At 43.4% G+C, this 13,385-nt stretch overlaps 2 protein-coding genes across 2 annotated transcripts; both read left to right on the forward strand.

Moving 5' to 3' along the window:
- The first annotated feature begins 3,772 nt into the window (after positions 1-3,772).
- On the forward strand, positions 3,773-5,818 carry LOC147498972 (uncharacterized). The gene has a single exon (XM_086563386.1). The coding sequence runs from the start codon at positions 3,773-3,775 to the stop codon at positions 5,816-5,818; it is 2,046 nt and encodes a 681-aa protein (XP_086419512.1).
- Positions 5,819-7,325: 1,507 nt separating this feature from the next.
- LOC147498973 (uncharacterized) lies at positions 7,326-8,174 on the forward strand. The gene has a single exon (XM_086563387.1). The coding sequence runs from the start codon at positions 7,326-7,328 to the stop codon at positions 8,172-8,174; it is 849 nt and encodes a 282-aa protein (XP_086419513.1).
- Positions 8,175-13,385: the final 5,211 nt, after the last annotated feature.

The following is a 13,385-nucleotide window of genomic DNA, read 5'->3' on the forward strand; positions in this document are numbered from 1 at the left end:
TTTTAAATACACCATTAACATTGGATGTGCCTGCTTTATGCCCCTTGAAATCCCATGTTGGGCGGAAAATCCCTGAAAGCGATTACTTTGTGATCGCGACTTTATGACCATCCCGCCCAACCACATTCATTCGTTGGGGAGGCTGGGCCGAAAAGGGAGCTCCTCGATGGTACTCCTCCCGGTACACCTTGAACATTCAAATTATAAGCTATAAAGGGCTTGAAGCAATTTTGACATCGAAGAGCTCGTTTCAAGATATCATTGTAATAATCGATATCTCATAGTACTGAGAAAGGACGGCCGATCCGGAAAAGTCGGTTGCTTCCTTTTTGTCGGGTTGAATTCGATCGGCGGCGGTTGCAACTGAAGGTTAACTTTTGCATATTGTGTTCTACCCCTATTCCCATAACTGTTACCTACCACAGGTTGCTTATGAACAGGACATGGCCGTTGCTGGGGCAGTTGCGATCTTCCTTTAAAGGGCTTACATTTCATGTCAAAGAGTGACCGTTTCGCTCGATCTGTAAGCACCCTATGTGCTTCTCCAATTAATTTTATCAGGATGGAGCAGGAGGGCAAGCTTCCTGTACTGTTTCTTAATGGATGCCTCATCTGACGTCACTTCAACTTGAAGGAAACCATACCAATCCATATCATTACCCACAACCTTTTGTTCAGCAGAACATTGTACATCACAGACTGTCATTATTTGGGAGATGCCATCTAGATACACCCATACCCCTTGCTTAGTATAAGCGCGTTTAGTAATCCCTCAAGATTTATTATGACTTCAGGTACCTCATGTTGTTTCTCAAGTCCTAATATGTAACCTTTTCCCGGTCCTTTTCCCATATAATGTTTCCATATAGCCATGAGTGTTGATATTCCCCTTTTGATGTTCCATTGTTTTACTTATACCCACCCACTGACCGTGTGTTGCTATAGGTTGCACCAAGTAATGTTCATGTGACGTGATACGAAATGTGGGTATGTAGTCTTTGATATATATTTAGTAATGAAAATAAGCTTGGTTAGTATACAGTCCCAAAGCAATTGATCTAATGCAATGTGTTTAATCACTATGTTTAGTTTGACATGTATTTCGTACATCTAATCTAAAGGTGAGGATATTAACATTTTATTTTTAGCAGGAGAACACCTCATAGCTCTTATGAAAAAGTTAGTTATGCGTGTATGTTTGAAAGTCAATAGACTGAGGAAGGCTAATTGAATTTATGTTCGTAACTAAATCATTTGATCTGTATTGTAGATGAACGATGTTGCAACTCGCAACTGAGGCCGATCAAGGTAAAATTTGTAGTTTATAGGCTCATTTTTATATGTTTTCAGAATATAGGATTTTATGCAAGGACGTTTGAAGAATGATCTAAGTAGAGAATAATCTAATTAATAAAGTGGATGGTGGTCTAATTCAAAAGGGCGAACACCACTAAGTGTGATAGTAAAATTTTCTTTTTGCCTATTTTTTGATGCGTAGACCAATCAGATTAAAATTTTAATATTTTTTTATCCTTACTATGCAAACTTTGGGGAGCAATGATTTTCCAATTAAGAGCCGGAGAGGAAAACTGAACATGCTAGCCCAATAGAAAGGTATTTTTTTTAAAAGTTTCTATTTGGAATTAACAGTTAATATCAACCTGAAAACAAATTGGAAACTAGAAGAAATTTGGGGAATGGTAGTTTGGTCAAAAAGTTTGATTATTTCATTGAACCAACCTTCTAATTCAATTAAGGCTGTTTATGTTTAACTGGATATCTTTCCAAGTAAACTTGAACTATAACAAAGGATGTTTAAGTTGTTGATTGGTGGTTCCCCCACTAAAACACAACAAAAAACTCTTACTGCCACTTCGCAACTGCTATTTGCTTCTTTTGGGAGGGATATGCCTACCAATTTCTTGGCAAAATCCCTATTCCAGTTAAACATCATCCCCTGTTATAGCTAAATTTAGCTGGAAATACTTACAAACAAACAAGCACATTCTAAACCTGTTCTTTAGGGCACACCATAAGCTGATGACTTCAGTTAGCATAACTTATCATTGCTATGTCAGTATTTCTTTATATAATAATAAATTAATAATACTACAAACCACATTCACAATTAATTAAAATCATCAAGCACGACAAAAGGAATTCTAATAGCAGTACTAAGCTATGTTCACATTAAAAAAAAACATTTGCAAAAATTGATATTCTAATATATCTGAACCAAGATAACTGAAACTAGGGCAAACTTTTATTACTTAGTTAGCTTGAATTTTCAGCCATCTATCACTTTAGTTAGGTTCTTTTATTGAACGCGATTTACTGTAATTGCGTTCAATTTGCACATAGGAAGCATGTCAAACTTATCCCCCAAATGAGGATGAACCATAGTTTATCATCTGACTAATCTCCAATTTACATCTAATTTGGAATCAAGATTTACTTAATTATTCTTCACTTTCTTCACTTTCTTTGGTATCGACTATATATTAGCATATCGAGTTGGGGTTAGAATATCATTATACTGTATCTTTTTTAATATATTTTTTTCAATAATTAATTGAATATTTAAATTTAATATCAATTGCACCTATGACTCTTGAAGCAAACAACCACATTGGTAGATTTATAGGTTCAAGCTATCTAACATATTTTTCACTTTCGTAATTTCGTAAATATCAACTTCTAATCATTACGTGTTATGGAACTATTGTGTGCAATGAATATAATTCAGTTATCGCTTAAACATATGGTATGTTTTGAGTACGTGTTCTATTCTTTGATTGTTACGTTATATTTTGATATAATTTATATAGGTGAGGATGATAAGCATTGTTATATATTTTGGACAATAATAACCCAAAAATAGAAATTAACATAAACCCTTCAAACAAAGTAAGCAATGAATCATTTGCTATCAATATACATATATTATTTATTCAATCTTTTGAGTCATTGACTATCGGTGTTTGTTGGAATCCATTTTGTGCATTGATTTCACTTTTTGAATTTCATTGTGTTTATAACTAAAATTGGGGAAAAACTAGAAAGACAAAAATGTGACGATGGAGTATATAAGTATATATCATGACTAAATGTGTGAAGGCTTTGGAGATGAGCTACTTAACCTGTTGTGAGTTTGTGACTTTATAATTGGTACACATGAATAGTCCCACCTTTGAACATAATTACCGTTGCTTCTTGATGTGGTAATTTCCTTGAGAAAGGAGGAACAAGAATATGATAGCATAGGTAGGGTTATTCATTAAGCTCTTACATTGTTTTCATTGCGAAAGTTGCGTGACTGCACAAGTGGGAATAAATAGATTTAGAATAAACTTAGATGGTTGTGGAGGCAACCATTGATAGGGGAAGTTTGTGTTCCAATGTTTGGTTTGAATAATCCTGCTTATTGTATAGGACGTATACATGACATAGGAGGTTAGTGGTAACAATATGCCCGGATGCGGTATAGCTGGGGGAGTTAGGTAGCACCAGATCAGATCCGCGGTATCCCAACCGTTCTTGAACTGCTGCAAGACGTGGAGAGATGGAGAGCGGAACCTTAACTGCAAGGTAACTGCCGCGACACGTGGAAAGAGGAGAGATCATGGAGGAGAGAGGGATATAAAAAGAGAAAAAGAGAAAGAGAAGAAGGGGGAAAGAAAAAGAAAAAAAGGACGAGAGAGAGACTTGTGAGATTAGAGGTTGTAATACTAGTTCATACATTTTGGCGCCGTCTGTGGGGAAAGAAGAAAAAATGGCTACGGTAATAAAGAGAGGAGTAGGAAGACTTAAGAAAGGACCAGTCAGAGAAACCATTGAGGAAGTAGAGAGTGCTGAGATGGAAGGGGTAGGAGAAGAAGAAGTATCAGATGTAGCGGCAGACGCTACCAGACTCCTGCAGGAGGAGATAGTTAGGTTAAGAGAGGAGAATGATGAGTTGAGAAAGGAGAGGGAGATTACACGGGGTGGAACGGAGCATGGGGAGCCCAGGGGCAGTGAAGCGGAAGGGGAGAATATAGAGTGCCCACTACCGGACGTCGAACCAACAGTGGGCATTACTTTAGGGGTGGTTCAGGCTATGATCGAGAGAGATCGGGAAGTGAATCGCGTAGCAGAAAGAGTGAACCAGAGCGCAGCACAGAAGGAGGTGGCGAGCCTCAACAAAAATCCGCTGGCGGATTCAATATGGAATTCCGAAGTACCTAAGAGGTTTTCTCAGCCTAGGTTTGAACGGTATGATGGGAAAGGAGACCCCACTGATCATTTGCATCATTTTCGGCAACAGATGCCGTTATGGCAAGAGAATAAGTATGATGGGCTTCGTTGTATGATGTTCCCGGCCAGCCTTAAGGGAGGAGCCTCGGACTGGTATTATCGGTTAGCTTCGCGGAGCATAAAAGGGTTTGAAGAGCTGGAACGCGCCTTTGTTGATCACTTCATTCACCAGAAGAGAAGGGTGGTTGATATCGCGGCCTTGTTTAACATTAAGCAAAGGGCTGCGGAGTCATTGAGGGAGTTTTTATGTAGATTCAAGGAGGAGACGATGAGAGTGGAAAGTCTGGATGAACATACGGCGGTCATAGCCTTCCAGCATGGTTTGAGATCGGGAACCAAAGTTCATGAGTCTGTGTCTAAGATTGAAATTACTACGTTGCATGCCCTATACCCGAAGGTAGAGAAATACATACGATATGAGGATATAATGCAGAGAACGGCAAAGGAACAGAAGAGGTCGGGAAAGGCAGTGCAGGAGGTTGAGAAAGATGATCGAAGGGGTAAAGGTAGAATAGAGGACAGAGAAAGAGGATCTTACCGAGGGGAGAAACGAGGGCCAGAGAGAACACTTGATTGGGGCAGAAGAGAGGTGCGAGAGAGAAGGCCATACTGCGAAATGGAACAGACTCCTCTTAACCGACCATTAGAGGAGATCTTGACTCTAATTAAGGAGCACCAAAGTTATGAGGGGCCGCGAAGTATCCTAAGGGAGATAGAAGGGAAACCATTCTGCGAGTATCATCAAATCCGAAACCATGCCACGAACGAATGTTATGCCTTGAAATGGTTAGTAGAGAGGATGATTGAAAAAGGAATGCTCAGAGAGTTTGTTGCTGAGGTGCGTCAAGCCGATAGAGTGTCAGCTTCGGCCAGAATTTTGGGTACGATCAATGTCATCTTTAGTGGAGAGACTCTGGGGAGGAATGCACATAGGGACAAAGTAAGGAAGACAGCAAGCCTCCGACAGGTGAATGAGGTGGTGAGTGTGCCGCAGTTAGTTAGCGGAGCCGCGACGGCCGACGGGATCATTATGTTCACCCCAAAAGATTTGAAGCCGATAATTACGCCGCATGAGGACGCCTTGGTAATTACCATAGCAATGGGAAATTATATAGTTCGGAGGGTGTTGATAGACTGCGGCAGTTCAGTTGATTTGTTGTTTAAAGGGGCCATGGAGGAGATGAACATCGACAGCACCCAGTTGAAGGTTCCTCAAACCAACTTGTATGGGTTCAACGGCAGTATGACAGAGCCCATAGGGGAAGTTACGCTGCCAGTGACTGCAGGCCCGTCGACGGTATTCACTAGATTCATGGTGGTGGACACTGCGTCACAGTATAACGCAATTTTAGGAAGAAAATGGATTCACGAAATGAAAGCCATTCCATCGACATATTACCAAGTGATCCGCTTCCCCACCAATGGGGGAACATATGAAATCAGGGGGGATCAAGTGGCAGCGCAGAACATCCAACAGATCACGGTGAAGAGTTTTGTCCGAGGTACAAAGAAAGGGCCATCATAGGAACAAGGATTCGCTGTAGCAATTACAGGAAGCGGCAGTGACAAAAGGGTGCGAGTCGCCGTTGGGACCAAAGACATTGGATGCGATTGAAGCAGTGAATTTGGGAGCGGAAGTTGAAGAGAAATTTACATCCATAGGGACTGATTTGCCCGAAGAATGGAAAAAGAAGCTAGTGCAGTTCTTGACAGAAAATTCAAGTGTGTTCGCATGGGCGATTGAGGATATCGCGGGTTTAGACCTAGAGTTTGCATGTCACCATTTGCACATGAATGAAAGTGCCAAGCCGGTTAGACAGAAAATGAGAAGTTTACGTCCCAAATATGCTGAGGCTATTCGCGAGGAGGTGGCACGATTGAAAGGGGCGGGGATAATAAGGGAGGTCGAATACACAGAATGGTTGTCTAACGTAGTCGCGGTCATGAAAAAGAATGGTAAGGTCAGGATGTGTGTTGACTTCACGGATGTGAACAAGGAGTGCCCAAAGGATTGTTACCCGATGCCGCGGGTGGACGAGTTAGTGGACAGAACTGCAGGGTTCAAAGTGTTCTCTTTCATGGACGCGTCCATGGGGTATAATCAGGTCGCGATGCACGGCCCGGATCAGGAAAAGACCACGTTCGTGGTGGAGGGTGGCACGTACTGTTACACCAGGATGCCCTTTGGTTTGAAAAATGCAGGGGCGACATTCCAAAGATTAGGAGAAAAAATGTTTCAAGGGAAGATTAGGAAGGGGATGGAGATATATATTGATGATATGGTGGAAAAGAGCATGTCGGAGGAGGAACACTTGGAAGGTCTTCAGGAAACCTTTCGTATACTGCAGGCACATAAACTGAAACTCAACCCCGAGAAGTGTACTTTTGGGGTAACTTATGGAAAGTTCTTAGGTTACATAGTTACACACCGTGGTATAGAGGCAAATCCTGAACAGATAAGATCACTGATAGAAATGCCGTCCCCTCAAAATGTGAAAGAGGTGCAAAGCTTAGCAGGGAGAGTAGCGGCACTTAACCGATTCATTTCAAAGTCATCGGATAAATGTCGACCACTATATCGATTATTAAGAAAATCACAAGACTTCAAGTGGACCGCGGAATGTGAAGAAGCCTTCCAAGAGTTGAAGAGTTATCTAGGGAAAGCGCCTTTATTGTCGCGACCGGAACAGGGGGAAAAACTATATTTGTACTTGGGAGTTTCGGAGTACGTGGTGAGTTCGGTCTTGGTGCACGTGGTTGACAAAGTAGAAAAGCCAGTGTACTTTCAAAGCAAGACCATGTTAGAAGCAGAGACCCGATACAGCCGAATTGAGAAATACGCTTTGGCTTTGGTATTTTCTGCCTTAAAGTTGAAGCCTTATTTCGAGGCACACTCAGTGGTAGTAATAACAAATCTGCCTCTCAAGTAGGCCTTGAGGGCAGAAAAGTCAGGAAGAATGCTAAAATGGGCGGTAATGCTGAGTTGCTATGAAATTCAGTACCAAATCAGAACCGCAGAAAAAGCACAAGCAATGGCGGAGGTATTGGCAGAGTTCCCAGCCGAGGACCCAACATGGGGTAAGGAGATGGTAATGGATCACGAAGGAGAGACTAACCACGACCCATTGGACCCATGGGATGAACGGAATGGATGGAGAGTTTTTGCAGATGGCTCTGCTACGGATACAGGAAACGGAATAGGCGTAGTCCTGGTAACCCCGGAGAATACTAGGCTGGAGTTGTCAATGAAACTAGGGTTCGTAGCTTCAAATAATGAATCAGAGTATGAAGCTGTGATAGCGGGTTTAGATTTGGCACAAGATCTGGGCGTGAGGGAATTATCTGTTTACTCTGATTCTAACCTGGTGGTGTGCCAAGTGAACGGGGGTTTTGTGGCTCGCTGCCCGAGGATGGCAAGATACTTGGAGGTCCTACAAAGGAAAGCGAGCAAATTCAGTAAGATCAAATTTACCCATTTAAATCGCGGAGAAAATAGACATGCCGATGCATTAGCTTATGTTGCGGCGGTATTACCAGGTTCGGAGGGGCGATCTATTGAAATAAGGGTGTTGGACAAGCCCAGTACTGCGGAAGGAGAGTATGTTTGTCTTACCACCGAGATTGATCCCGATTGGATAACTCCCATAAAGACTTTCCTGATGGGGATAGAGATTGAAAACACACAGGAAAGGCGTAGAATGGAACAGATGAGCCAAAGATACACTCTACTAGACGGGAACCTGTATAAGAGAAGTTTCGGGGGACCAATGTTAAAATGCATAGGGCCACCGCATGTTCAGGAACTGCTAGCAGAAGTGCATGACGGGGATTGTGGAAGTCATTCAGCGGGGCGAACAACCACACACCGATTGCTCTCTTAGGGATACTTTTGGCCACACATGAAGAGAGATGCCACAGAATATGCCAAAAGATGCGCAAAATGCCAGAGGTTTGCACCGCTGATTCATGCGCCGGCTGAGCCGTTACACAGTGTACTCAGCCCGTGGCCGTTCGCCATGTGGGCAATGGATATAGTTGGACCGCTTCCCATGGCAAGCGGTAAAAGAAGGTTTATGTTAGCGGCAACAGATTATTTTACCAGGTGGGTTGAGGGCGTGGCGTTGCCACAGGTCAAGGAAGAAAATGTGATCAAATTCCTATGGGAGAATATCATTTGCAGGTTTGGATTGCCACATACAATCATAGCGGATAATGGGACACAATTTACTGGAAAGAAAGTCCGAAAATTCCTTCACGCATTCAAAGTGAAGCAAGGGTTCTCAGCCCCCTACAATCTGGAAGGGAATGGACAGGTCGAGGCTTCAAACAAAGTTATCATGGATAACCTTAAGAAAAAACTAGAGGAGCGGAAGGGAGCATGGGCTGAACACTTACCTCATGTGCTGTGGGCATACCGAACTACACCAAGAACATCTACTAATGAATCACCGTTCGCGATGGCGTACGGAGTAGAAGCCGTCATACCAATAGAGATGATAGAGTCCACAACAAGAAAGAAAGCGGTGGAAATCGGCTTGAATGAGAGAATATTAGCCGCGAATTTGAATGTTGTGGAAGAAAAAAGAGAGATAGCCTGTATTCGGTTGGAGGAATACCATCGGACTCTGCAGAGACAATATGATAAACTAGTGAAGCCACGAAATTTCAATGTGGGTGACTATGTGCTGCGACGTGTTACTCCAGCCACCAAGAAAGAAAACGATGGAAAGTTGGGGCCAAACTGGGAAGGTCCATATGTCATCAGTAAAAAGGGTACATCTGGAACTTATGGATTGCAGACTATAGCAGGAGAAAAGATAGACAGACCGTGGAATATCAGAATGCTGAAAGAGTTCCATGTCTAGGACCTTTCATTAATCTTTTCGTATGTGATAGCACGTTATCTGTATTGTTTATTTTTATGACTATGATATAAACAAGCATTCTTCCAAACGAGTTAGAAGTAGATAATAAAATAAAATAAAACGTGAATATAACTGTCCCGTCAAGCTTCACAGCTATACAGCAAGAGAGAGCGGGGGGGACGAGCCCTTCGCTTGGGGGAAGAGCGAATCAAGCTGGGGGGCAACCCTAACTAGCTTCCGCTATACAAATGAAGAGGGGCAACCCTAAATAGGTCCGAATCAAATGGGGCAACCCTAAATAGCTCAATGGCTCCAATGCATAACGAAGTAGAAATATGCCGATATAGAAATACAACAGGTAATAAATTACAATGCAAAAGGAGTACAAGGCAAATAGATTGACAAATACTACACAATAGTAATATCTCGATGAAGCACAAAAGACATTGTTTCTCACAAACACACAATAATTGTTCAAAGTGTATTACAAATCCAAAGACATCGACAAAGAAAGAAATCCGACATAAATCACTGTTGAAGATTAGTAGCCGGTTCTTCAACAGAAGTATTTTCATTTTCACCGACAGCCATGCTGGTGTCTTCATTCGCTTCCACTGGTGAGGGGTCGGCGCTAGTCATAGGTGTCGTCGCGTCAGGAATAGGCATCTCGGCAGCTTCAGGGATGCACGGTTGGCGATACCAAGGGCGGTGTATCTGCAATGAGGGCATTTGGGGGAGAAGACGACTGCGGCTAAAGTCGATCAAGCTGTTGTTTTAATTCCCGTGCAATCTTCTTTGCAGCGAGGTTCCGGAATCGATCCGCGACCTCTTGGACGGCCTTATCTACAGCAGCTTGAGTGGCAAGTCTCTCCTTTTCTTTGAGGCTTTCCATTTTAGAATTGACCCCCGCTACGTAGTCGCGGTGCTTGTCCTCAGCCGCCTGGAGCTCCTTATAGATCTTGACTGCCTTGATCCGTAACTCATCCCTTTCCTTCTCCAGCTTGGCATACTTTGCTTTCCAGCCATCAGGGCCATGTATCTCCTGCTTAGCCGTCTCCAAGTTCTCCACGGTGCTAGTAAGGCCGCGCAGCACATAGCCGATATCTAGACTTAGCTGCAGAGACATATTGGGTTAAAGGGTAGCACAAAAGATATGACGCAATGAAGTTAGGACACAAAAGATAATGATCAATAGAGTCAAAAACACATACCTTTTCCCATCCAGTGTAAATGGAGGCCCTATGGGAAACAACAGTACCAGAATCTCCATAAGCTTGATCCCGAGGGAGATGAGAGCTGAAAAATAAGGAGGCGGCAACAGCTGGATTGTCCAAAGCTGAGTCTCGCGTAGTGACATCGCGGTCCCTAGCCTTAAACTTGGGATGCCACACTTCAACAGGGCCAGATGTTAAATGACCAGCTGAAGAAGACTCCTGTCTGGGGCGGCGAGAAGATATAGCAGACCGCGGAGGTTCATTGCGGCCAGTGGTAGGTTGAGAAGCAGTGGAAGAAATTTTAGCCCTTTTGGTGGGAGGGCTCTTGTTGGACACCTTGACAGGAGCATCTCCATAAGAGTCGCTGTCCCAAAGCTTGTACTTGTTCACGTCCATTTTAGTAGCAGAAGAGGGGGCGGAAGTATGGACAAAATCGTCCTCCCACTCAGCCACACGGGAGTACGAAGGGTTAAGGTTCTCCGCGGTAGTAGTCTTATTTTTGGCGGCAGTGGCACGTTGGGCAACTGCTCGTGAATGAGAGATTTTGGTGGTATAGTTGAAAGACTTGTAGGCCGGGCGCTTTCTTTTTTGAGGTGGGGATGGTTTGGGCTTTCTTTCTTTGGGGGGCGGCAGACGATAGAGGGGGCCTTGGTATTTGCCAATGTCTTTTAAAGAAGGGTCAAGTAAGAGAGGAGTGGCTTTTTCCGGATCAATGCCGAGGACTTCGCACTGGGCACTCCCTAGTTCGCGGAGGGATTGGAAAATTTTTGAGTAAACACCGTTGTATATCTGGGATCGCGAATCGGGTCTCCAACCTACATCACCAAGAATAAAGACAAGTTAACGACAAGTGAGATATAAATACCGCGACTCAAAACGGCTTACTTACCACTTGTTAGGAAATGGAGATGCCTCAAAGAAACTTCCGGAGGGAGGTCCGCGGATAAAAAACTACCGGACACATACAACGGGTACTGGTGCCACACCTTGTCAGAAGTGGTGATGTGAAGAAGGAAAGACTTCTTTTGTGGATGAGTGCAGAAGGATTGATATCCCACACTCCCCAGTTTAGTGCTTTTTTTTATATAGAAGTGGGCAAGGATATCGCGGAGTTGGATTTTGGGGGAGTGAGTCACATTGTAGTGATTGGCGGCATACATAACACGCCAGAAGTTACCTATGCCTTGGCACGGAGGAATGTTGAAATGGTTACAGACCTCGACGTCAAGGAGAGTCAAGGGGAAACGCAAACCGGCCGCAATCTGTCCTACAGTAGCGACGAGATAACCGGGGCGCGGTGGTACCAAGTGAGGAAAATGGGTGACACCAGACATGTGTTCAAGAATAATGTCACTAGGTATGCCATAAGCGGCTTTAACGACATCTAGATTGGGTCTGTGGTAGTAAGACGGCGGTGGAGGCAGAGAAGGTTTCCTTCCAGAAGTAGATGGAACAGCGGTGGGATCGGTAGAATCAGAAGCCGGGGACTCAGATCGGTCCGTGGAGTGCTGGCTAGATCTAGGGCTAGAGGGTCCAGATTCACCGGATTTGGTGGCGGAGGATTGGGTGGAGGAGATAGCCTCACATTCCGATGAAGACATAATGGAAACAGTACTAAGAGGGAAGTTTACAAAAAGATAGATGCGCAATCTTAGAAAAGAAGAAACTGATGGAAGCAAACCTTCCAAAAATAGTGAATACACAAATAATGAGAGGAAAGGAAAACAGTTTAAGGGGGAAGACAAACCTGTAACGAGAGAGGGCCAAAGCTATGGAGGGCGTAGAACCAAATTGAGCTGGAGAGCTATCGAAGAAAACGATATGGGGACGATAAGGGAAGAGTTTGAAGAAAGGGAATTTGAAGAGATGGTGAGGGTTTACTGTTTTTGAGGGTTTTGAGGGTTTTGAGAGAAGAGAGAGATTTGAGCGGGATTTGAAGGGGCAGGGACACAATGGTATTAACCAACAAAGGACCAAGGAAATGGGGACACGTATTAGTCTCGATTTTCGAAGGAACAAGAAACGAGGCGCATGCGCCGTATTTCCAGGTGGCAGTACAGAGGAAGCACATGGAGCACGTGCTAAGGGAAAGAAGATAGGAGGACAGAGTGGATGGACCCAGAAAGAGAAGTGTTCCAAGAAAGGGGTATGAAATGAGACCGGGTAGTTCTCGGCCCTATTGTTGTTCGCGGACCATCAATACGACCGAGAGAGGGCATCTGTATAGGACGTATACATGACATAGGAGGTTAGTGGTAACAATATGACCGGATGCGGTATAGCTGGGGGAGTCAGGTTGCACCAGATCAGATCCGCGGTATCCCAACCGTTCTGGAACTGCTGCGAGACGTGGAGAGATGGAGAGCGGAACCTTAACTGCAAGGTAACTGCCGTGACATGTGGAAAGAGGAGAGATCATGGAGGAGAGAGGGATATAAAAAGAGAAAAAGAGAAAGAGAAGAAGGGGGAAAGAAAAAGAAAAAAAGGATGAGAGAGAGACTTGTGAGATTAGAGGTTGTAATACTAGCTCATACACTTATGCTATCATATTCCTCTACCAATATTTAGATTGAAAGGGAAGGAGCGTGTAAGATCATTGTGAGGACTGTTGAATCCCAACTTGAAAACATAACTGACAGAACATACGTAGAGATGACAATTTACAAAAGCTAATAAAGATTTAAAATTTTGTGTTTTTTTCTAATCTATTGATCAATTTGTTTATACTTACATCTCCTTGAAAGAATCATTATATTTACTCTTCAAAAGAATCTATCAATATACATATATTATTTATTCAAGTGGACTTTAGGTTTTTGAGTCATTAGCTATCTATGTAGCATGACCGGCCATAGGCCGGGCCAAATGGCTAGTATATTATAGCTCTCCCCTCCTGAATTGAGGAAGCGTTTTTAGGGTGTCCATGTGGCACGTGTACAGACTAATTACAATAAATTAGGAGCAAAAAAACTACCGAGAAAAAAGAAAAACGAGCTGGCGAGAAAACCCACCA

The sequence above is a fragment of the Coptis chinensis genome, chromosome 5 (genome assembly GCF_015680905.1).
Source record: "Coptis chinensis isolate HL-2020 chromosome 5, ASM1568090v1, whole genome shotgun sequence".
NCBI lineage: Eukaryota > Viridiplantae > Streptophyta > Magnoliopsida > Ranunculales > Ranunculaceae > Coptis > Coptis chinensis.